Source organism: Branchiostoma lanceolatum, chromosome 19 (genome assembly GCF_035083965.1).
Source record: "Branchiostoma lanceolatum isolate klBraLanc5 chromosome 19, klBraLanc5.hap2, whole genome shotgun sequence".
NCBI lineage: Eukaryota > Metazoa > Chordata > Leptocardii > Amphioxiformes > Branchiostomatidae > Branchiostoma > Branchiostoma lanceolatum.
In genome coordinates, this window is record NC_089740.1 from 2618350 (window position 1) to 2644998 (window position 26649).

At 40.6% G+C, this 26649-nt stretch overlaps 2 protein-coding genes across 2 annotated transcripts; both read right to left on the reverse strand.

Moving 5' to 3' along the window:
- Window positions 1-2316: 2316 nt before the first annotated feature.
- LOC136425792 (delta-like protein 1) lies at window positions 2317-6679 on the reverse strand. Its single transcript, XM_066414738.1, has 6 exons — window positions 6069-6679; window positions 4851-4967; window positions 4447-4569; window positions 3805-3918; window positions 3390-3567; window positions 2317-2935 (listed from the first exon to the last, which is right to left on the reverse strand). The coding sequence occupies exons 1-6, from the start codon at window positions 6658-6660 to the stop codon at window positions 2692-2694; spliced, it is 1368 nt and encodes a 455-aa protein (XP_066270835.1). The 5' UTR covers window positions 6661-6679; the 3' UTR covers window positions 2317-2691.
- A 135-nt stretch (window positions 6680-6814) lies between these two features.
- On the reverse strand, window positions 6815-24555 carry LOC136425831 (von Willebrand factor D and EGF domain-containing protein-like). The gene is made up of 9 exons (XM_066414770.1): window positions 24282-24555; window positions 13109-13377; window positions 12721-12810; window positions 12157-12537; window positions 10119-10330; window positions 9011-9479; window positions 8303-8677; window positions 7456-7713; window positions 6815-6923 (listed from the first exon to the last, which is right to left on the reverse strand). The coding sequence occupies exons 1-7, from the start codon at window positions 24553-24555 to the stop codon at window positions 8669-8671; spliced, it is 1704 nt and encodes a 567-aa protein (XP_066270867.1). The 3' UTR covers window positions 6815-6923; window positions 7456-7713; window positions 8303-8668.
- Between the last annotated feature and the right edge of the window lie 2094 nt (window positions 24556-26649).

Below are 26649 nucleotides of genomic sequence, written 5' to 3' on the forward strand. Positions count from 1 at the left end.
CTTAAATTTTTTAAAAGTAATTTTAACATTTAACGATTGATTTTAGCATGACACCTGAACAACTTTCACTTACTATTAGTGGGAAATTTTGGTCAGGATTTGTATTTTGGGTTTCTGTGAAGTAAAATATAACCTTCTTTGTCGAACGAACCTAATCATGATAATTGGTTACAATTTCTATTAATGATTAACAAAATGACAGGGACAAAAGATATGTGAGATCATGACCGCTGCTTTATTCCGTATGCACAGAACTCGAGTTGTTTCCACGTTTCATCACAAGACATAACACAGTACATCTTGCCTATTAACATCTATTACAGTACTCATGGGACAATAGTTCACCTATCAATAAAGGGACTTTATGCTGTACATGTACGTTATTAAAATGATTGCTCTCAGTGTAGATATTGAGTACAGACAAAGCTTACAAATACCGATTTTACCCGGATAATACAATCATGTATGTATGAAAGGTACATCTGAAATGCTGCTTTCGGCAGAAAAATTATGTTAGTTATTGGTATTATTCTAGACGACATGTAAATTGATAAATGAACCATTTCACATTGAACACTGTGTCCTGTATAATCAGTCATGTTACGTCAACTCTCATAATGTGGCGGTTGTAGGATAACCGGCGTGATTATAAGAGTTGACGCTATCTCTTTTCCTCAACCGTTTGCTGCAGATGTTTACAATCTATAGACACACCAACAAAATTGAAGATAAAATGAAGATGATCAATTATGACTAACCAGGAGTGAGTCTTTGTTAGACAAAGCTGTTAAATTTTGTTAAACCGGTTTACTCGAGTTATCTGAAGATATCTGCAGATTTGTTATGACCGATGTTTGTTGTCTCATTTTGTTGGTGTGGCCTAACCTTCTCAATTAGAACCTTTCTTTGCCAGTACATATTCTAAGGTTCTAACTTGAAGATAATCCTGTGAGGTTCATAAAGGAAATATTAGATAATTGATGAGAGATCTAAACATTTTAACTTTAAGGCATGATTTTGATAACATGAACTTATTGATGTGACCACCATTTGTATATGTGACTAGGGTAGTTTGATATTACAGGAACAAGCCAGATGTCTTATTGCTGTGTTCCCAATACAAAATTAAAAGAAACACATACATTTTCTTTAGAACATTTTTTAAGCATATGTCATGAAAAGGGAAAATGTCAACTGTTTGATTTGATAATTTTCTTCGATTGGCCCAATTTCCGAATATCAGCGTAGATGACTGACTGAAGTCACAATCAGACTTAATGAAATTATCTTTAAAATTTGATATGTTCCTGCTTTAGTTTTCCTACTGTGAACCCCACTGTTTATCTATATTTCCTCTGCAGACTGCTACACCGCAAAAGTAGATATGAGAATAATGAAAATGTCAATTAATGTCTAGTAGCAGCTTCACCTAAGCAGTAGCAGAATAAGACAGACCAAACTACGATGACAGAAATTTGAAAATGTTATTTGGGAATAAGGTTATGGAACAAACGTATCTAAAAGATAAGTGTTATACTGTAGGTAGAAGCAGATTCTGAAATATTTGTAGTCAGCAAAATATTAATAGTATATATATTTATTATCTACACGACTAAATAAGAGAGATTTCCATTGGATGGTATTCATAAAATCACACAATTGCAGTAGTTAGCTAATGTAAAAATAGTATTTTCATGTAGTAGTTACTGTTAATCAAAGGCTTTTCACCTATTACACCAAAGCCAATCAGAGCTAAATTTAGCTACCCTATGATATTTTTTGTATGATTCTAAAGCTTGCTACAATTCTAAATTAAGATTGAGAGAACCTATGCAAGTGTTCGTAATAGATTATGATAATTTTTGATACACCGATAAGATTAAAATGGATAGCAAAAAAAGGGTATCAACACGGCTGCTCCGCTTAACATGAAAGTCGATAATCGTGTTGTTAAAGTGGCAAACGCTTTCACATATTTAGAAAAAAAACATCAACATCACAGTAGAAGGGGTTAGGAAGAATGAAGTCAATAAAAGGTTGGGAAAGCTAGCTTAGACTTAGAGGGATAAAACAAAAAGTACTGAAGATCAGAATTCTAAGCTTACAGAATAAACAAGAAATATATCATCACTTGAAAGTTCATCTGTGTTGGAAGAAGTCATTCTGAATGGAGTTTAAAATGTAAACGCCAACACATTAAATTGGACTTACCCAAATTTTCAACAGATCAGCTACAGTCTTTGTCAAGGAGTGAACAAAGGAGTGGAAGAAATATATCAAGCAACTATACCGTCAATTGTACTTCGTTACGAGATAACAAAGCAAACGCAAGTGGCAGATAGAATTAGAGAGAGAGAGGGTTGAGATGACTAGGACATGTCCTGAGAATAGAAGAGATTGTAAAAGCAAAGAAACTCCTTGACGGGTAGCAACTCTGTGGACGTAGAAGCAGGTAAGGAAAGACTTACATAGATATCAAATATAGACATAATCTTGAAGCTCATGGACGTTCGTGGTACAGAGCAGCTAGAGAGGTAACACAGGGGTAAACAGCACAATAAGAGGAGGGGATAGGCCTGATCTGCCTAAGGATAGGCAAAGGGGTAATCAAGATGCTAAGTGAAATAGATGTAAAAGCTTTAATTACTTCCATGAAAAGGACAAGGAGGAAACTCTGAGGACAGAATATTTCTAGTTTGGCTCGCAGAGAAAGAGGTTTTTGGCCCTTCCGCAGTTTCGTACCACCCATTGCCAGTTAAACTTTGGTTTCATCAGCACACAGTCACGTCGCCCACTGTTATGGTCGTATGGCTGCGGGGCCCAGTCCGAGAAATCTCCGCTGGCCAATGGGGTGCCGTCTTCCCAAACGAAGGTCCCTTCTGCTGCTTCATCAGTCAGGCCGACCCAGACTCCAAACTTCTTGTTCAACCGAGCCCTAACAATAGACGAAATCACAACAGACAAGTTCAGAACAAACGTTTCCATAAAAAAAACTAACGTTTAAATGCACTGAGACGCATAATTTGATATATAAAACAGGTATCGAAGGAAGCAAGCATAGTGTTTTTATGAAAAGGGTATTGTTGAAGATGCGATATCATTGATAAAACCCAACTGAATACCGTACCATAACCGATAATCATGTCTAGAGCCCCCATTTTACTTGACCTGCTGCCGACGTCGCTGCGGCCGATCGAATTAAAAAAAGCACTCCACGAATTACATAAACAAAAAACGAATCTTTTTGAGATGTGTGTGTTTTGTTGTATTTTTGGTTATATTTGTACGTTTTGCATGATATTCCCATTGTAAAATCAATGGTAAAACAAACCCCAAGGTGCCAATTGGTACTGGTCTGTTTGTAATGTTTAAGAATATTTTTTTTTTACCTGGCACGTTCCGCGATGGTCTTCATCACGTTCACATCTGCTGCGTTGTCTAATTGAAATATCCTTCCACCCATGCGTTGACAATGTGCAGTCGCCATGGGGTAGATCAGGGGACGCTTGTGAACGTACAGACACTTTCCAAATCCAAAGTCGTCCCCGTAGCCTACAGGGCACGCTCCTACAAAACATAATTAAGTCCGTGTAGTAATGTTAAGCACCGACGGTTTATGTATCTATTTATTGGTTGGGCTGTTCTGGACACACAGACAGGGCTACCCAACTAGCCTATTGCTATTGCTGACAAAGACAAGACAAGGCAGACTGAAAGAAAATAATAAAATTGAAATTAGTTTGAAGATTTTTTTTTCTGTGAAAAATATCGTCTACCAGAAATATTTTATAATACAAACGATACCTTCTTCACAGTGTGTTCCAACCCAACCGCGGGCACACGAGCAGGTGTACTGGTTGACTCCATCCTGACATTCCCCTCCGTTCTGACAGGGGGCGCTGGTGCACTCGTTCACGTCTGAAATAAAAATATTGTACAAATATTATGATACAGCTCAGGCTGGACCTAAAGTTATCGAAATCACTTGGGCGATAGTGATGATAAAATCCAAATCTTATAGGGTGTTAGGCTGTTTTATCTATTTATTTATCTATTATTTTGTTAACGGTTCTCAGTGGCAAATGTGCTAAATGTTGGCACATCGGCAACCAAATCTGCAGTGTGTTTTTGGCACAAAGTTTGACAGATTAGCCGAATAGGCTCGGTGGGCGTCACTCCACCGTCCAGGAAGGTAGTGTTAAATGCCTTTCCCATGGGCAAAACGTCGGGGCATGGTGAGTATCGAACTCGGGACCTATTGATTCCGAGTTCAACGCTCTAACCGTTACGCCACGCCGACGTTTTTATTTATGCTCAAGTGGAATCAATGACATTGTAAATACTTTTGCATTCATTTTGAAGAAAAGGAAACAGCAACAGTATCTGATACAAAAATTGATGAAGAAATTTCAGTAAATGTATGAATTTTTCAGTGCAAAATCCTACCGTCACATGTCCTTCCATCCTCGTTGAGTTCGTAGCCTGCCGGACATCCACAAGTGTAGGATCCATCCGTGTTGGTACAGTCGTGAGAGCACTCGTCGATCTCGAAACCACACTCGTCCACATCTGTGCAGAAGACGGAAGAAAAAAAAGCAATTGCAACTCAAAAACAGGATTACCAGAATTAGATCTTCACAGAATATGGTAAAGTCTGCGGGACAGATTGACGCTAGGCCCGTAAAAAAATCCGATTATTGATCGGTAACATAAGAAAGGACACTGAATTGTAGCTTCTATGGGATTCCAATGGCATGAGCTCAAAGCTCGAAATATAGTTTGGCTTCGTCCCACCAAGATTATCGTAATGAATTAATGAAGAAGAAACAAAAAACGTCAATTTTTCATACCTAGACAGTCATCAGCAATCAAGAGGAACCCGTCAGTACAGGTACACTCATAGGTCCCCGGCTGATTCTTGCAGACATGTAGACATCCATGGGTGTCGTTGGCACATTCGTTGATGTCTATTAAATACGAAATAAATATATTTGCGAATAAGCGAAAAATTTCCACAAACTAGATTTAAAGGGAAAAGTGATCGTTCGACGTTGATTAAATGGTTAAGCTTCCAAAAATGTATATTTCGTTATATTGGATCCATGGAGGGCGAAAACAATATCACATCTTAACCCTATCCAGACTGGGCTTTTTTGATATATCTGGGACTGGGGGGGGGCTGATTCGGCCCCCCCCCTCATAATTTCCGAACGGTATGATGTATCATCACCAAATTTGCAGAGAGTGACATTTGAGTCAAGTTTTATAATTCCTGTAATTTTAGTGACGTTATGACGTAGTATGACGTAGTTATGACGTCATCAATGTGATTTTATTGGCAAAATAGGGAATTCCCGTAATATCTAAAGGTATTAAACAAACCGGTTTGTATTATTCATTTTAAGGTATGCAAAGGCATACAACGTCAATGGTGAGTACGTTGACGTCAAAATGACGTCATAGAATTACGTCATGTGTTGTTAGCGATCCCTTGGGATCCGCCATCTTGGATTGGCCATTTTGAAATTTTCAAAAATCCTTTTTTTCCACTTATGACCCCAAAGGACACTGAAAATAGACTAGAAACGTTAATCTAAATGTTTCTGATAAAGAAAATGTCAGGTATTGACAATTTTAAAGGCGAAAAAGCCTGCTGATACCTGAAATAGTGATATTGTCCGCCATCTTGGATTTTGACTGATTACGTCATCAAATTAGCATAAATTATGAATATTAAATCAGGAAAGTTACATCTAATTACATGTTATGTTATACATGTAGGAATACTAGTGTAGTTGTGCAAGAAAACCTGAGAAATATCATTGTTTAAAAAAAAATAATGATTTTTGCATAAAATGCCTGTCAGAAACCCGTTGCCATGGCAACATGAAAAATGATAAACTTAAAACATTATCATAAAATTGTTGCCAACAAAATTTGAGGAAAAGTCACCAAGTTTGGTAGTCCTAGCATATATCGTTTGGCAGTAATACGATGTCAAAGTTGGCGCGGGCACTTTTAGCCCCCCCCCCCCCCAATCTGGATAGGGTTAAAGTACATCAGCTCACCATCACATTGGTATCCGTCCCCGACGTATCCCGGCGGACACCGTCCACACGAGTAGCCTCCGTCCCCTGTGTTGGTACAGGAGACCCCCGGAAAACACGGGTCCAGGGCGCACCTGTTGTCAGCGCTCACGTGACACCGACTTCCGATGTATCCTTCTGCGCAGGTGCAGTTGTAACCGTTCACAAGGTCCATACAGGTTCCGTTCACACACGGGTTGGACTGACACTCGTTCACCTCAGTTTCACACAAATCGCCGATGTACCCTGGACACACGCAGGTGTAGAAGCCTTGTCCGCGGGGCATGTTGGGATCGGGCACACAGGACCCTCCGTTCTCACAAGGACACGCCATTGTGGTGAGTTGGAACGTTTGTTCAGATGACGCGCCGCACTCGTCTTCAATGGTGATGTTAATGAAGATGGGTTGATCCTCGTCACCGCTCCATGTCAGCTCCCCGTTCGGCTGTAGGGCAAGGGTTGGGCCGCTCGGGGATGACGATTGGAACGTTACGGGTCTGCCCTCTGGGTCCTCGGCGCCCAAAGCAATGGTCAGACTTTCATCAGCAAGTTTAGTTAATGTAGTGGAGGCCATTGTGAACCTGGGAGGGATGTTGACTTAACAGAAGAAAGTACATACGAAATCAGTATGATCTAATCTGTAGATAAAAGTAGAGAAATCTTTACTCAAATAGTATATTCTGAGTGCAATAGTTACTTCAAAGCATGAGTAGTTATCTGACCTGCACGATCAGAGAATGTTGTATTGGACAAGTCTGTCAGGCATTGTTGACACCAGTTGTCCGGGTTTGGGTCTCCATTTCCAAAGCAGTGACCTCTGATAATGCAGGTGTTTGGCTAAAAACAGAAATAAAGAAGCAATTATTAATATAAACATGACTGAATTACAGTGACTAAGTTAAATTGGACAGGGGGCAGAACCAAGGTGCTAGCTTCTGAACAGCTACGACAGGGTTGCTAGTGTCACCAAAATTAAAACAGATCTGCAGTGAATGTCACTTGCAGACAGAAGAAAAATGTCCAGACTTTGCATGATGTACAAAATGACTCATAGAATTGTGGACATACCGACTGATCAGTATCTAGTACAAGCGTAGAAAAGTAAAAGGAATTGCCATGTCTTTAAGTACCAGAGTTAATAATGATAGTAAAATGGAACTCGTTGTCATCAAACACTGTATTAACATCCTCACCAAATAGCTTGAACGGTTGCAGACAGACGTGCAAAGGCAAGGTGTGACAGGCCGTAAGCTGCTTAGGCGCCGTGTGCCTGCGAAACTTGTGTGTTACACCGAAGGGCGGTTATACTGGCTATATAGATACATATATAGATATACTCGACATGCTTTCAAGTGTAAATTATATGTACCTTCCACGTACAGTTCCCTCCCCGAGTACACTCCTGACAGACGGAGTCGTAAAGGGTGAAGAACAACTTCTCACTGAACCGTTCTCCATCGTTACTAGCAGAGATGAGCATCCCATGAGCCACCGCGCCCTCGTTAGTAGCAGGAGTCCCCAGGCGTACAGGTGACCTTGGCAGGAGACACGAGACCTCCGCAAAGCTACGGAAAATTGCCTCAGATCGGCCACTTGATTCTTGAGGTGCCAACTGCCCGTTTTCTATCTGAAAGATAAAACAAGATAGATTTAATCGTTGGATTTCTTTATAGGGCCAGAGGAAGAAAATTGAATGCATGACATCAGCGCACCCATGCATTTTCACCTGATATCGTAATAAAAAAATACTGAAAATGTGTGGTGGTCTTGATTGTACCTAGAAATTACCCCAGTGAGGGATCCATGAGTATTTTGTGAGGGTGAAACTAGTTCAGAAGTTGTGGAAGAGGCGTGACTAGATTGTTGGTATTGGGTATAGGTACCGATTTTGCTATAGGTCATACTATGTAAACTAAATTTGTGGAATTCTGGAACACGGTAACGTTATGAAATACTTTTTTGGCTGTGATGCAATGTTAAGTCAATTGATTTCTTGTTTCAACGATTTGTTCTCTCGGTTGCACGGCTAGCCTAGCTTTTCTCTGATATTGCCATCTAATACTAATGATTAATACAGTTTATCTAAAATTATTGTTGCCATTACATTAATTACGAAGAATATATTTGGCTCCATACTCATCACTAATCTATCAAGAAACATTGACATGCGCGCTGAGTGGATTGAAGGGACAGCATTTAGGAAACACTGTGTTTACCTGAACTTGTGTGATTCTACATCTCAGGTTCTCTGAATCCAGCACTCCATCAGCGAAGAAGGACGTTTTCATACAGGGACGACGTCTGACGTCACACAAACCGTCAGCAGGGATTTGCATGGCCACTGGTGGCCTGCCGATCTGAATTGAACAGTCTGAAGATGCAAATCCATTGAAGCACTCGCAACTGCCATTCACACACACCCCTTGGTTGCTACACTGGCGCGGGCACAGGTTTTGAGAGATGACTGCAGGAGGCACCGCGGTTCCGTTCTCGTTGGTCTCGTACAGGCTAACATTGTTGTAGGCCTTTTCAGCACAGTCTTCTTGGACAAGCTGCACAACAACGTCTGCAAACTGCAAGTCTTACATAGCCTACAAACATTTAGTGGACGTCAATACTACACGAAAACAGGCGCCGAGGCATGCTGACAAACTGTTATCAAAGCATCACCTTAGAAAATCTTAGTCTTTAACTTGGTGGCAGATGCATGACATATCTTTACAAAGTTTGTAAGATTAAATAAATATTAATACAAATAAATAGTCAATTTCAAACTCGTCATTGGTAGCAGATAGATGAATCACAACCTGCTTTTGTAATCTTTGTGCTAAGGTAACAACTAAAACAGGCCACGCCTATGGACGTGGTTACTTCTACGGAGCTTCGGGCAATGTACAACTGGTGGGACAGAATATGTTTTCCACCTTTATGTCTCCCATGCAGGCATCGACTCCGTCCAGAATATCCACTCCATAGACGTCCTGGCAAACCTCGGCGATGGTCAAGTTCCAGATGGATTCCTGACAGAAGTCCCTGACCTGCTGCTCTGTTAACCCCAGGTTAGGAGTCGGCCACTCATCGTTAACCACCGGTTCGAAGTTTTCTCCGTAATCAAACTCGTACTCCGTCTCTTCTACGTCATCATTGTACAGAAGTGGATCTTCCTCGATGTTTTGAGCATCTCTCTTTCCCCGTGTTGTACAGCTCATTCTAGCCCTGTTTGGGTTCACTGCCGTGTCGACCCCGTCTAAAGAGTTTTGCCGCCATGCCTTGGTCCAATCGCATTCCTGAGTTTTACCTTTTTTACAGGTACAGTATTGACTTTCTGCAAGAGGACTGCTTGCAACTTTCGGAAGACATTCTACATCAAAGAGACTTTTTCCTCTCTCGATACTAAGGTTAAGAAAAATACCAACATTATTTTTTTTTAAATGAAAATGAAATGATTGTATTTGACGGTTAGCAAGTAGTAAAACCTTGACTGAACCAAAATCCAATAAACCAAAGATTTGTATACTTTATAGACTTGTTTTAACCGTTAACTTAGGCAAATGTTGATTTGATAATATGGATGACCTCCGCGCGTATCAAGTTGTCCGTTTTCAAAAATAGAAATAAAAAAAATGTTTTCAGTCACAGTGTAAATCGTTAATAACACAGTGTAAATCGTTTAAAAGAGAGAAGAATACATGCTGTTAATTGCCAAAGAATATTGAAAAAACGTATAATAAATGACAACGTCAATTCCAAAGTCCAAGAAGAAGTTTGTAACGGACAAAAATTAAGAATCTATATATTTCGGTCTGTCATACTTGGTGTTTTCTTCTTTTGTTTTTTCTTCCTGACAACGTTGATTTCATAACAAATGCACCTATTTTGGCCATTTTTTAAAAATTTGTTTGCACGCTTGCATCAGTTTTGGTTAAGCAAAAGAATGTCCTACGTATTGTAAAAATATGGCCTTTTAATCACGAGAAAAATGCCAAAATAAAGACCAGTAATGTTGAATAATGTCCAATAAGACACACCTACCTCCAACCTTCGGATAATTCTCGCTCCCAATTCGGCCAGGTCTGATAGTTGATAAGCCTGCCGTCCGGCATCATCAGGTCGTTGTTGGGATTCCCGTCGAAAGTCCCGCAGAGTCCTTCTGTGTGCCCGAAGTCTATCCCAGGGGCGGAGATGGTGATCCTCATCCAAGGGTGACCCTCTGCCAGGACACTGGCACCAGAGGGCATTGTGATCTGCAGTATATGAAAAACTTTCAATTACACAAGTTAGAGTACATTCCAATTCTACAGTCCTGTTCGTTTCCCATCCAATAATCAACAATGGTGAAGAAATGCATTTATAAGTTGTCAATGGTCTAGACTTGTCTTTTGCCAAATCGAGATAAGACTGATTTTGATATATACTAACCCTGACTTTTTTTCCATCCGCGTCTTGTTTTACTATAACTCCATCGGACAATGGGTCTCCATTGGCGGTCTTGTAGGAAGGATACGTGTATGTACCGCTACATCTGTCTACGATTACGGCATCGTTACCCTCCTGCACAGCCACTCCACAGTTGCAAGAGATATATTTATGGACAATGCAGATTTTATGGCGGGCTTGCACCTGGAGATAAGATTATTGCATTTTAAAACACACTGTGCTAAAGTCGATGCTTGTTATATGCAGTCAGGGGTACATTTTGGTTTACTTTTTCATAATTAGAGACTTTTTATATTACAATTTTTGCATATGACATATTAATTAAAGTAAAATATTCTTATTTGGTACCTTGTCGATAAGTTGAACAAACAAACGATGGTAAATAGCAGGGTATATTTATTTTGTTAGGAAATAATTCATCTTCATATTATTTCTTAATCACTAACCCTCAAATGTACATACGGTGCGGATACATGGCTATCTTTTCCTTCAAGGCTTTTTGATTTACAGAAGAAAAATAGTTTTGTTACCTGGAATACTCGATTTTCTTTAGTGCTTCTGTATAAGAGGAATTCTCCAACATCTATCGCATGTACGTCTACTGTACGCCAATCACCACTATCAAATCAAATAAGGTAGAAAGAAAAAAAACACGTAACGTAACTTGAGCTAAGCATTACAAAAGAAGGAAAAAACTAAATGAAGAAGGGGAAAAATGCAACATCTTGAAAAAGATAAATATAAAGTGCCAACAGGATATAGGAGATTCTTTTTACACAACCAGGTAATCTCACCTGCTAACGTTTCGATGTCTATCAGACACCTTCTTCAGAGCTTCCGACTGGAGTACTGCTTCTCACCGCTATAAGTAGCCGATGTAGGTGGTGCTTTTGCGGTGAGAACACTGTCCCAAACGTTACATTACATTACCTGGTTGTGTAAAATGAATCTCCTATATCCTATATTCTACCAACATGTTTAAATCATTTTCGGAAGATAAAGTGCCAATATTTACGTGTTTATATCTAATCAGATACAACATTTCAATATACAACTTTTAGGCAGGGGACAACTCTATGTTTACTATACTGTACCGTATACACCTTCAATCATTATAGTATTTAGATTATATATTAATCAAATGAAAGAGACACAGAATACATAGATAAACGTACTCTCTGTCGAATGTTTTGACGTGAGGGTCACCCCATGAGACACACTTTCCTGTAATGGTATCGACTGTGCGGACCTGTAAAAATGAATGAATATAGTGATCATGTAAGATGCACAACTATTCTGCCCACTGGTGCCCAGTATCCATTGGTTAGGTAGGAGAATAAACTAATGGTAAATCCATTACTTCGATGGCATATTCAACAACATGGCAGAGTCTAGCTTAGGTATGGGTTATAAGGAACTAATGTAGTGAAATACATTGACTGTGCACTACAATGAATTTTTTTAATAGTGACCGTTAAATGTACTATCAGCCATTAGTTGTTGTTTTTTAAATAAGTATCTGATACAATTGAATTAGTATAGGAAATGATTGGTATGTATGCTATAATCAATATATATATATAATTGTTTATCACACCTGGATATGTATTTTTACAATGAAACTCACACTTACCCTAATGTTGACCTGTGGGGTGTATCCGTTGAAACTATGTGGGGAAATGACACCAGCATTGTTGACAGGTGCATGGGTGATTTTTCCAAAATTGATGGACATCTCCTTGTCGTAGTCTTCCTTAAAATCTTTTACGGCAACCAGGGCAGTCTGTGCCTCAGTTCGAAGGTTGACGCCGTCCCAACCCGAAGCATAAAACCTTATGCGACAGGCTTCCTTCACGCTGACCTCGTCTTCATTAGTGTCAAAGGCAATTGGCACGTCTACGTAGCATTGGTCTATACTGTTTATACCACCAGTGCATACGAAGGGAACGGTGCTGTACAGCTGCAAAGGAAACTCTTCCTCTGCCTCCTCTATGACAACAGTATCTTGAGTTGCCTATGATCATCAGAAACAACAGTCAGTTAACTAGGACAAATCTACAACATCTAGATCAAAGAAAACTTGGTATGTCTTCAGATACAACACGGCAGTAGTATTTTTTTTTTTACTTTGTTTGTGCGTTGCAAGAAACACCCATCTCACAGTATTTGTATTTAACATTGATAAGAATAGCCTTACCTGTATTCCCGCCCAGTATATGTTACTCTGGCGCCAGTCTGACTTCGCTGACGGGGACACTGCGTAGAATGCTCTCACCAGACAAGACACCTTGAACCGAAAATGGCAAGAAATTAAAGAGATATAGGCTGTGTTGAGGAAAATTCTTGATTGTTACTGACAATATCAATGAGTGAAAATTGGTTTGTTCATCACTGTTTAAAGGGATACTTAGCTCAAAAAGCGGGATATATTTTCAACAGGACCACATCTTTATGAATATTAAGTCAGTCAAATTTTCAAAAATATTGATCACAAATTGCATTTAGATGCAGCAAATGTTCATAGTAGAACCAAAATGTTCTCCTACTAAGTTGAATATCCCTCAAAAGAAAATTACCAAGCTTACATGCTTTCCCAATTTGGATTGCCGCACGTTGTTGTACGCTCCTAGGTGCTTGGCGTCAAGGTTTGCTCGTCTTTTCCCCGCAGTTAAAGTGGATATCGGCACATCTTGGAAATACACGTTATCGAATAGAAACCGCACTTCAAAATTTGCCCTGACGTCTGCGGGGTCGTAGTTGACCTCGCACGTGAAGGTGACTTGTGTGGCGGCGGCATCAACCACAGGAGGGTGTAGAACGGGGTCGTCGGTCAACATTGGGATGGGATCGATACCTTTAACAAAAGTTTTAAATAAGTAAAAAATTTGAATAAATAATTCTAAAGGACAGGCGATAAAACCCCAAAATGTCTCCAAAAAATCGTTGCCATTGAAACTGTGTTTGGATTTATATTTTTAAACACTGTTTGGATTTATATTTTCTAAATATATATCCAAACACAGTTTCTAAGGCAATGATATTTGAAATTGATTTACCAATAAAGTTATGTTTTCTGGTGGGTCTGTTTGTCTGGTTAGCATAACTCAAGAAGTCGTGTATGGATCTTGATGTCATTCGGTATATGGGTAGGGGTTAGCAAAAGAAAAAGAGATGAGGTTATGCGCCCTCTAGCGGCTTTGCGTGGCGATAGATAGTGCGGTTTAGGTAATGGATTATGATTTGCATTATCTATTCCCTGGAATCAAGTTATACATGTACGAAATACTAACTTTCTGTCAATAGTCATAATGAAAATGTACATATTCCATATTCACTTTTCAAATCAAATCCCAATTACCATGATTAACGATACATTACATTACGTCGGCCATTACCATCGTTACTCGAAGGGCTAGGGTGAAAAATCATAAAAAAATCAATTTATATCTTATAGAATTATCCTGATTCAAAGTCTATAACTAAAACGGCCCTTGCAATTAAAGAAATAGTCGAAACATATGCCATGTTTCCTTATCTGCGACATTTTGGAGCGCTGAAAGGTCACTTTCTGTGACCTTTGCACCTGCGCCCTGGCTCTATCAAACATGTCCGGGTTATCGGCGCCATGACAGCGATTGCGAAACGATTCTTCGTGTTGTTGGCATTTACGAGAAAGTTCTGTATCTGTATCTGTATCTGTATCTATATAGCCGGTATAACCGCCATCAATCGTAACACACCAGCTTCGCAGGCACGCGGCGCGGCAGCAGCTGGTCATATTACACCGAACGGTCTGTAACACCTAGTCTTTGCATATCTGACTGCAACCGTTCTTTAAAGCTACTTAGTGATGAAGCTCCTACAGTACTTGATGACAAAGAGTTCCATTCTACTATGGTTTTCGGGAAATACGAATTTTTGAACACGTCAATCCTTGGCTGATAACTCTGGTACTTAAAAGCATGACTATTTCTGGTCCTCTTCTGAGCTGGCATTAGATACTTATCAGTCGGTACGTCCACAAGTTTATTAGTCATCTTGTACATCATGCAAAGTCTGGACATTGTTCTCCTGTCCTCAAGTGACATCCATTGCAGGTCTGCTTTCATTTTTGTTACACTGGCTCCCCTTTCATAGTTGTTCGTGCAGAATCTGGCAGCTTGGTTCTGCACCCTCTCGAGTTTATCTATATCCTTCTTTGTGTATGGATCCCAAACTGTTGCAGCATATTCAAGGTTTGGTCTTACTAGAGACGTGTATGCAAGTGATTTTACCTTTGCTGGGCATGCCCACAAATTACGTTTGATCACTCCCAATGTCTGTTTAGCCTTAGTTGTTACTTTGTTGATATGGGTGTTCCACTTTAGCCCCGTTGTTAATGTAACGCCTAGGTACGGGTGGCTCTTTGCTGTTGCTAGAGCCTGTCCACAGAACTGGTAGGTGGTTACAATTGGGTTTCGTTTGTTTGTTATATGCATGATGTAACATTTTTCCGGATTAAACTGCATTAGCCATCTGCTTTGCCATTCTTCGAGTGTGTTCAAATCTTCTTGCAAAAGCTGTGAATCACTCTGTGTGGACAACTCTATATATAACAGGCAGTCATCGGCAAATAACCTAACATTTGAATCAAGCTGGTCTGGTAAGTCATTTATGTACAGGAGGAAGAGTAACGGTCCCAGAACAGTTCCTTGTGGTACGCCTGACGCAACTCTAACTGGAGCTGAGGCCTTGCCTTCTACCACTACCGTCTGTTCCCTATTGGTCAAGAAAGCCTTCAACCAATTTAGTGTGGTGCCTTGAATTCCGTAGTGCTCTAGTTTAGTGATGAGTCTGCTATGTGGGACTTTATCGAAAGCTTTAGTAAAATCAAGAATTGCTAGATCTACCTGTTTTTTACTGTTCAGTGCGCCAGCTATGTCATGAGCTGTCAATATAAGCTGTGTTTCTGTGGATCGCTTTGCTCTGAATCTATGTTGGTAGTCAGTCAATATGTTGAAACTTTCTAAGTGTTTCATGACATGACTATGGATAATGTGTTCAAGTAGTTTGCAGGATATACAGGTCAGTGATACAGGTCGGTAGTTGCCGGGGACAGCTCTATCTCCCTTTTTAAAAATGGCACATATATTTGCATCCCTCCAGTCTTTGGGAATTTCTCCTGTGTCTAACGAGTGTTGGAAAATATTGGTTAACACAGGTGCTATTTCGGTGGCTGTCATTTTGAGGAACCAAGGAGGTATTTGGTCTGGACCAGATGCTTTAGATGGATTGAGACCTTGGAGCATTTTGTCGACACCATTAGAGGAAATCACTATGTGTTCCATGGGAGGGGTACAGGGCTGTCCGAGAGTTGGCATTGTTGTGTCTTCCTCTGTGAACACACTTTTAAACTGTGAACTGAGTGCCTCTGCTTTTTTCTCGCTATCACTGACAATGGAATTACCAATCTTTAGAGGGGCTACGCCGACAAGGTCTCTTCTTAGGCCTTTTATGTATGACCAGAATGTTTTGGGTTTGTCAATTATGGCTTCCCCCAGTATGTCTGCCACATATTTTGAATGTGCTGCTCTTATGCTTTTCTGTACGCCCTTCTTAACTCTCTTGTATTTGTTCATGTCTTCCTCTCGCCCTGTTCTCTTAGCTTTGTTGTAAAGACGTTGTTTCTTACGACAATGCCTTCTTAGGTTTCTGTTGAACCAAGGCAGGTTGTATCTGCTTGATGTTGTTTTACTAGGGATGTGCAAGTTCATCGTGTGCTTTATTTTGTCTTTAAAATCATCCCACTTCTGTGTCACGGACATATCCTCGGTTCGTTTGTTAAAGTTCGTTGCATAATCACTTAGGTCACCGTTGATGGCCGGTTCATCAGCTTTAGTTCGAATGTACACTTTTTCCTGTTTTGTTTGGGTGCAAGGTTGACATCCACCAATACCATGTCGTGGTCACTTATTCCAGGAACTACTGTGGTCTTTTCGATTATGTTTGGGTTATTAACTAAGACCAGGTCCAAAAGATTACCATTCCTAGTGGGCTCTTGAACTGTTTGGAATAACCCATGGTTATCCACTAAGTGCAGTAGCTTCTGTGCCTGTCCTGAATTGCTCTGAGTGTTATCTGTAGTGCTAGCATCCCAATTTATACCAGGTGTGTTAAAGTCTCCAAGGATGATCACGTTGTCAGAGTTAATTTTAGGTCCCATCTTACTTATGGACTTGTCCAGTTCATCCAGGCTATTGCCCTGGTCCGATGGAGGTCTATAGTATGTACCAATCATTAGTTGTTGTACTTTGTGGTGTGTGAGGTGTATGCGCTCACGTAGTAAGGCTTTTTCCGCGCGGTGGATGATCTGTCGAGCGTTGTTGGAGTGCACATTACACTTGAGTTTTAGACTGACCGGTGTTATGTCGAGGTCCTTACAACGTAAACTAAACACAGAGTCACCAACGGCCCAATCCAGGACATCGTAGAGATCGTAGATCTAGAGTCACGTAATGCTCACAGGAAGATCAAAGAGGCAGTCCACATCCAGTTGGAAAGCGCTGGGATGAACCGTACCGGAGGTTGGGAGCTGCCCAAGTCCTACTTACCCCTGCTCCGGAAGGAGGCGGGGGAGGCAAGAAGATCGTCACAAGTCTCGGCCTAGTCTCGTGTTCTCGCGAGACTAGGCCACTCCGTGAACAAGACGGACAGGAGTCGTCGAAAATTTGGAGGTGCGTATTTCGCTACCCTTTTCTAGTCACTGTTCGAAGAATGTTCTCGTAAATGTCACGTTTGGGGTTATACGTTACGCACATAAAAGTGTTATGTTAAAATGATGGCATACTTATCCTAGCAAAGATTATAGAGGGTCTGCATGGGGGGGGAGGGTCCTGGCAACGCTTAACGGTAAATTCAGGCCAGCCGATAACGCTTATAACGGTAAATTCAGGCAGGCCGATAACGCTTAACGGTAAATTCAGCATTTTTAGAACATGAGATACCCCTGAAGACGACGTTTTTTTGCCACTAGTCGTCCTGGTCTTGTGGCAAGAGACCTATAACGCTATGCCATTCTCGCACGCCTGCTCCGAACGGCGACAGGAAATTTCGTATTAGTGGGACGAAATGTTCATGATCACGATGAAGAGTGCCGAAGGCGCGACGAAAATTTTTGAATCTTGACCCTCGGAAACGCTATTTCCTGCATTCTGAGGGGGGGGGGGATTTTGCTGAAGAGTAAGCTAGGTTTTATGACATCTCTATTTGAAAAAAAAAATACAGAAGAGTTTCAGCTTGATTTTTGAGGGGCGTCACGCCCTCCAGACCTCGCCGGAGCTGCGACATGCTCCCGGGGAAAATTCTTGACACCCTGAAATGCTATAATTTCTTGCATTTCGACGGGCAAATATTACCAATGTAAGCTAAGTTTAATGATATCTCACTTTGTGAAAAAAATACAGACGAGTTTCAGCTTGAGTTTTCGGGGTCGACGCCCTCCTAGCAATATTTTTCGACGGAGGCCCGGCATGCATCGGGGAAAATTTTAAAATCTTGAACCGCGAAACGCTTAATTTCCTGAATTTTGAGGAGAAAACTTTGCTGGTAGAGTGAAAAATAGATCTGAAGTGTTTCAGCTTGAATTTGTGTGTGTGTGTGGGGGGGGGGGGGCTTGGGGCCCTACCGACATATTTTCGCCAGAGCCGTGTGCTCCCTGGAGAAAATTTTGAAATCTTGACCCACTGAAATGCTTTTTCCTGCGTAACGAGGAATTACTCAATAGCGCTTAACGTTGAATTCAGGATGACAAATAACGCTTAACGAGGAATTAAAACGACCAGTAACGCTTCACGATTGATATACCGATAGCGCTTAACGGTAAATTCAGGGCGGCCGGTAACGATTAACGGTGAATCAAAATCGTTCGTAACGCTTAACGAAAAAGGGCATGCAGACCCACCTTCATGTGGGACATAACCACGTTTCTTTGTTTGTCTGAACCTTTGTTTATTCATGATAAGCTCAAATCGGCACGCAGTTTTGTGGAACAGATATATCTGGGTTTTGGAACACAGATATATGTGACGATCGCACCACATATATCTGTGTCTGCAACACAGTTATATGTGGTCATCGTTCGATATATTTGTGTATTTTTTGGGAGAGATATATCTGTTTTTTGTATGGTACAATAGGGCGCACGGCGGTTTTTTTTTTCCACGCAGCGGTTTTGATTGATCACTGTGTACGTAAGTATTATAATGGCCTGGACTTGCCAGGATTGTAGTCTGTACTACAGAGGCCGTGACAATGTAAATATTTTAACCAGGCGACTAAAGATTGTTGAGATACGGTTCTTGGAAAAGTGCCCCGAAAACCGTGAAAGTTACTCCCGGGTCCACGTGATAAACGTGCATCTTTATGCTATAATCTTAGGTGATTGCAAGACACACTTATTTGTTGCGATTGCACCACATATATGTGTGTCTTGCAACACGGATATATGTGGTAATCGTTCGACATATAGCTGTGTTTTGTGGAACAGATATATCTGTCTTGCAACACAGATATATGTGGTGATCGTTCGATATATTTGTGTGTTTTTTGGAACTGATATATCTGTGTGTGAAAACACAGATATTTGACGATCGCAGGACATATGTTTGGATGTTTCGTCAACACACACTTACAATGGAACAAAACTTATAGAACAGTTGTATTTTTCAGCCTGATAAAGGACACGATCACAGTGTCAAGGCCACATAAAAGGCATGACAGCCATCCGATCTTCCTTTTTTGAAAGTTACACATCACCAGTGTGGATATCATAACTTAGTAAGTACAACACTGAGACAACTTTATTCGGTCAAATACATTCTGACGGCACAGTAATAACTTTTAATTGCAAAGTGTACTTCTGCAGGACACCCGTGGAGTTGGAATGTAGTGGTGTTACATCGTGATAAATTGTATTTCAAGCTGAAATCCTCCTTCCAGTAGTGCTTTCAGTGACATTTGTTAACTATTGTTAGAATCACAAAGAGATCTTTGAGGGCCTAGTTTTGCCGATCATCACTGTAAGAAATGACTTCCTCGGTGCTTTATCCTTATGGGTCATTGGCTGGCCTGTAACGCACCGAAAAACTGTTCTCCAGATGTCAGGACATATTTTGTTTAGACCTGTGCTGAAGCAGTAGTGGACTCCCGCTGAGTCGTAAGGCGAACGCTCCGGACGTGTCGGCTGAAATTTTCCCGACATCTGGAAGAACCCTCATTAAGACCATAAAATTCCTGTTTAGGCGCAGAAAAAGCCGTCGCCTGCCAGATATCTGCAGTCCAGACATCAAGAAAAAGGCATCCGTGAAATAGATGTTGGGCATGAGAAACGCGTGTCCTAGCTGATGAGCGGGTAGTCTGTATAACGCAAACTCCAGCTGTCCGGGGGGGGGGGGGGGTTCTATCCCCTCCCTGCGGGGAGGCGAGGCGTCACGGAGTTGAATTCAGGCACGGGACACGGAATGAAAGGCAAGAAAAACTGTGTTCCAAAACGCAGATATATCTGTTCCCCAAAACCCAGATATATACCGAACGATCGCCACATATATCTGTTTTGCAAGACACAGATATATGTGGTGGGATCGTTACATGTATCTGTGTTTTCACGCATCACAGATATATGACGCTCGAATCCCATCTATGTGTGTCTTGGATTAAAGTTATATAAGTGTTATTCACAGATATCGATGACATAACATAGGGATTGTGAATGATTTTTTGCCGACACACAGACGGCTTTTGTGGAGAAAACCTATAGAACAGTACTTAAATCTCAAAATAAAGCACCCGCTGTGAACTTAGCTGTAAAGGTCAAGAAGAGTTTTTTACAATTATTTGCTACAAGTCATGCCCGTAGTCAGGGAGGGTTCGGAAGACACCCCCCCCCCATTGGCTTGAAGGTCCACTTTCTCAGGCTTGAAGGTCCACTTTTTAATGTTCAAGATTTTTTTTCAAGGTGGACTTATTTGTATCACCAGCAATGCCACAGAGGCTAAAATCATAGAAAAAACTTTGTCTCTGATTTTTTCTCTAAAATTCTCTCAAAAACACAGCAAATGCCCTTTCAGAAGGTTCAATTCTTTGAATTTGAAACACCCGAGGGTCCACTTTTCAACGTCAAATGTTTTTTTCCAAGGTGGATCTATTTGTATCACCAGCGGAGCTGAAATCCTAGAAAAAACTGCTAACTTTGTCTCTGATTTCCTTCTTTAAAATCCTCTCAAAAGCACAGGAAATGCCATATTAGAAGGTTCAATTTTCCAAGTTTCCCAGGGGGGCATACCCCCGGACCCCCAAGGAAGCTCTCGCTTGCGGCGCTCGTCTCGCGCCTATGGCGCTCGCTGGTCCCTCAAACATTACAAAGATCCCCCCCCCCCCCTTCATTAAAAATCCTGGCTACGGGCATGCAAGTCTAGTCGAGTTCAGCTTTCTATCATTTTCAGCCACTGATAGATAAAAAAACTCCTCTTTACTTTTACAGCTAAATTAAATAGCAGGTACCGTCTTTCAAGATTCAAGTGCTGTTGTATCAGTTTTGTTCTATAGTAATTTTTTTGTGGGCGAAAAATCTTTGACAATCTATATATGTCATTCGAGCAACACAGATATATCTGTTCCACAAAACACAGATATATATCGAACGATCACCACATTTATCTGTGTTGCAAGACACAGTTATATGTGGTGCGATCGCCACATATATCTGTGTTGCAAGACACAGATATATGTGCTGTGATCGTTACATATATCTGTGTTCCAAAACACAGATATATCTGTTCCACAAAAGACAGATATATATCAAACGATCGCCACATATATATATGTGTTGCAAGACACAGATATATGTGGTGTGATCGTTACATATATCAGTGTATTCACGCACAGATATATCTGTGTCATGGATCACAGATATATGGGACGCTCGAATCCCATCTTGGTGTGTCTTGGATTATAGTCATAAGTGTTATTCACAGATCACATAACATATAGGTTGTCAATGATTTTTCGCCGATACACAGACGGCTTTTTGGGGGGAAACATCTAGAACAGCACTTGAATCTCCAAACAAAGCAGCCGCTGTGAACTTAGCTGTTAGAGTCAAGAAGCCTCAGGGTTTTTTTAACCATTGGCTGAAAATATTACAGGTTTAGCCGAGTTCTGCTCTGTTTGTAACATTTTCAGCCACTGATAAAAAACCCTCGTTATTACCTTTCCACTAAAGTTTACAGCTAAGTTCCATAGCAGGTACTTTGTTCCAAGATTCAAGTGCTGTTCTATAAGTTTTGTTCCGTTGTAATTGTGTGTGGGTGAAAAAATCATTGACAAACTATATGTCATTCGATCGCCACATATATATGTGTTACAAAACACAGATATATCTGTTCCACAATACACAGATATATCTCAAGCGATCGTCATATATATCGGTGTTGCAAGAGATAGATATATGTGGCGCGATCGTCACATATATCTGTTTTCCAAAACACAGATATATCTGTTTCACAAAACACAGATATATCTCAAGCGATCGTCATATGTATCTATGTTGCAAGAGATAGATATATGTGGTGCGATCGTTACATATATCTGTGTTGCAACACACAGATATATCTGTTCCACAAAACAGATATACTAGTATATCAAACGATCGCCAGATATACCTGTGTTGCAAGACACAGATATATATGATGCGATCGTTACATATATCTATGTTTTCACGCAAAGATATATCTGTGTCATACATTGCAGATATATGGGACGCTAAAAGCTACATATATCTGTGCTGCAAAGTAAAGTTGGATGTATAAGAGAGTAATTTATTTTGATCTGTGCGGTGAAATTACCAGTATATATGAATACTTTTTCCTTGCTACAATCTTACGGCGTCCACAGAGACAGAAAAAGTCGTCTCACAAGGGTGCATTGTTACTTTGAACTTTACGATAAAAGTGTATTACGTTGCGAATTTAGACTTATCTTATCTTGGCCAGGATATGTTTCAGCATAAAAGGGCAATTGTAGCATTTTCCTGTTAATCGTTCAAAATTGGCCTTGATGTATCGGTGCTGATATCTTACGTTAGTTCATTTTTTAATGCTGCAAGTGTGAAAATCACGTCATTTACCACCGTAGTATTATAGTAAATTTCTTCACATTATGGTGAACTGTTATTTGAAATTGATTGTGCTATTTCGGCTTCATCTGTTGCATGTTGCAACGTCCACTGTTCATGAACGTAGCAGAATCGTAACATTAACTCAGTATTGATGCATAAGGACATGATTTGCATATTTCACATTTATATGTGTCAGTCATCCCATAAGCTTCCGAAAGTCATGACGATTCATTATATCATTGTTCAGTGACCCTACTTCAAAATTAGGAGCAAAATTGGGGTCAAAACCCACACACTTCCACTTCACTTGGAAATTTGACCGTCGTTTTAAACCTTTTTAGGTCGCGGTCGGGAGCGGTACTGCAGATTAGGCTCGGATAGGGTTTATAGTCCCGGATGTAAGAGCTGTCTACCTTTGAAAATGAAGACCATAGTTTATAATCGTAATGCTTCTAAGAGATTAATCTACACATGACATACCTAACCTAGGTGTACATGTGTACATGTTACGATGTATCAATAATGTGTGTGTGTGTGCGCGTGTGTGTAAGTAAAGCTGAACATGAACATGTATGTGTGTCCTCCTTTGTATATATGTGTGAGTAATGCTGAACGTATTTGTGTGTGTTCCCCTTTTATATATATGTGTGTGAGTAAAGCTGAACATATATGTCTGTCCTCCTTTGTATAAATCTGTGTGTGAGTAAACCTGAACATATATGTGTGTGTGTCCTCCCTTGTATATATGTGTGTAAACCTGAATATATATATATATATGTGCGTTAAACCATCCTTATGTATCGATTTTTTTTCTTTATATCTATATAATTTTGCAACACTTGGCCCCCGATAGTCAATACGTCAAGGATGCCGTCCATATAATCCTGGCATTTTCAGATCCGTATATCGTATTATTGCTTTGGTTACCAATGTGAGAATTAGCCAGGTGTAAACTGTGCTGTGTGGTATAGAAATATACTGCCTGAATTGGATTGTGAACCTTTCTGTTCGTGTATATGCGAAAATGCGCCAGTCTACGCGTTCCGTGGTGATCAGCCTTTGCCATCAGGGTGGTCGTGAGCTGGTGGCTCAGTGTCTGGAATATAACCACCTTGGATAAAAGGGTGACAAGTTTACCCGAGGCCAGCGATGCTTTGGTTTCAACTGGGATATAACCACCTTGGAAATAGGGGTAGCACGTTTACGCGAGGGTAAACGTCGCTCAGCTTCCATCTTGAGCACCCGAGGTAACGAAACAACGTAACAAGGTAACGTTTTCGCAATATTCATATTTAGGTCAACGTTTCTATGAAATGCGATATTTAAGGAAATCGAAGCCCGTCTCATATTTTTTTTTCGATATAGAAACAGTCACCAGTACAGCATAAAGTACAACATATTTACGCATGTCCAAGGTACGTTTTTGGGTACGGTATTTTGACACAAAAATTGTATGGTAGTAAAAAGGTCCCCCTGTCGTGTCCCAAAAACGATGTTTTTAAACGCTATATTCATTTTTTTGGTTCATTAAAGGTATCTTTTTCAACATCGACTTTCTTTGACACGGAAATGATGTCATATCATAAGAGGGTGATCGAAACGCATACCTTCATTTAGCTGACAGATGAACCCCCTAAGAATGCTGCAGTCTTTTTCATCCCATTCGGATCCATGACCCCAAAATCCGACACAGCCACCGCGACCGTTATCTGGTGCCGGTTCACCGGAGAGCCAGTTAGAAAAGTCGGATGACGTCAGGGTTTGGCCGTCCTCAAATTCCCACTGACCGTCGTTGTTTGCGTCAGTCAGACCAAGCCAGCGCCCGCTCACTATTTCTGCTAGATTAGCGAGAAAAGTGTTGGTGGCACTGTCCTTTGGCATGGCTAAAATCCCTCCATTAGCCGCGCACGTCTGGCTAGCCTCGGCGCGCGTCTTCAGTTCCGTAAAGCTCTTGTAGCAAACTCCGTTAAAACGGACGTAGTCTGCTACCGGGCAACCTTCTGAAAAAAAAAAATCGGTAAATTAATGAAAATGTATCCAAAACGATGTTTTTAAACGCTGTATTCATATCGTCGTAGACGTTTTTTCGTTCTTTAAAAAGGTATCATTTTCGACAGCGATTTTTTAAAACGGAAATAATACCATGTACATACGTTACGTTAACGTGATACGTTAACATGACCCTTTTATGTACGTAACGTCTGACCCATATATATATATATATAGCATCATTTCCGTGTCAAAATATTTCATTTCAAAACGTACCTTAAAACAGCGCAACTACGTGTACTGTATACGTATTTTTAAATTAAAACGATGTCGTTACGTCAACGATATTGTCTCAGAACTAAAATATCGTTATTTTGCGTTATACACAACAAAGATACGAGGGGTATGGCATAATTTCCGTGTCAAAATTACGTACGTAAAAAAACGTCACGTTTTGGGGTTTATACGTGACGTTTGGGGGTCAATACGTCACGTATGAAAAGCCTACGTAACGTATGCCGGAACGTACGGATACGTGACGTAAATATGGTTTTGTAATTTCCGTGTCAAAATTCCCTACATAACAAAACGTACGTTTTAGCGTCCAAACGTCACGTATTACAGGTCATACGTCACGTAAGGCATTTACGTCGAGAACTAAACGTGACGTATATCAGATCAAAATATCGTATCATCGTAGACGTCAGGTTTTTTGTTTATACGTTACATACATAATGGGTTATGTTAACGTGCCAAGTTAACGTAACGTATGTACGCCCTTCAAGTTATCATAACAAACAACGTTAACATAACGTTGTCATGGTTATCATAACGCATTACGTTAACGTAACATAGACCTTTACGTTACCATAACGCGGCGCGTTAACGTAACGCACACTTGAGTGAACCTCTATGATAGACGTGTTCTGGTGACGTCATTAGTTCATGTTGTATATAACGTCTATGATAGACGCGTTTTGGTGACGTCATCAGTTTATGTTATGTAAAGGCCGCAGAACACAATGTATTAATGGGCGACCCAGTGGGTACAAAGTAGTACGGACACAATTTTTGATGCCCGGCCAGAAAACCAATGTGAGAATTAGCCAGGTGTAAACTGTGCTGTGTGGTACAGAAATATACTGCCTGAATTGGATTGTGAACCTTTCTGTTCGTGTATATGCGAAAATGCGCCAGTCTACGCGTTCCGTGGTAATCAGCCTTTGCCATCAGGGTGGTCGTGAGCTGGTGGCTCAGTGTCTAGATTATAACCACCTTGGATAAAAGGGTGACACGTTTACCCGAGGCAAGCGATGCTTTGGTTTTAACTGGGATATAACCACCTTGGAAATAGGGGTAGCACGTTTACGCGAGGGTAAACGGCGCTCAGCTTCCACCTTGAGCACCCGAGGTAACGAAACAACGTAACAAGGTAACGTTTTCGCAATATTCATATTTAGGTCAACGTTTCTATGAAATGCGATATTTAAGGAAATCGAAGCCCGTCTCATATTTTTTTTCGATATAGAAACAGTCACCAGTACAGCATAAAGTACAACATATTTACGCATGTCTAAGGTACGTTTTTGGGTACGGTATTTTGACACAAAAATTGTATGGTAGTAAAAAGGTCCCCCTGTCGTGTCCCCGATGTTTTTAAACGCTATATTCATTTTTTGGTTCATTAAAGGTATCTTTTCAAACATCGACTTTCTTTGACACGGAAATGATGTCATATCATAAGAGGGTGATCGAAACGCATACCTTCATTTAGCTGACAGATGAACCCCCTAAGAATGCTGCAGTCTTTTTCATCCCATTCGGATCCATGACCCCAAAATCCGACACAGCCACCGCGACCGTTATCTGGTGCCGGTTCACCGGAGAGCCAGTTAGAAAAGTCGGATGACGTCAGGGTTTGACCGTCCTCAAATTCCCACTGACCGTCGTTGTTTGCGTCAGTCAAACCAAGCCAGCGCCCGCTCA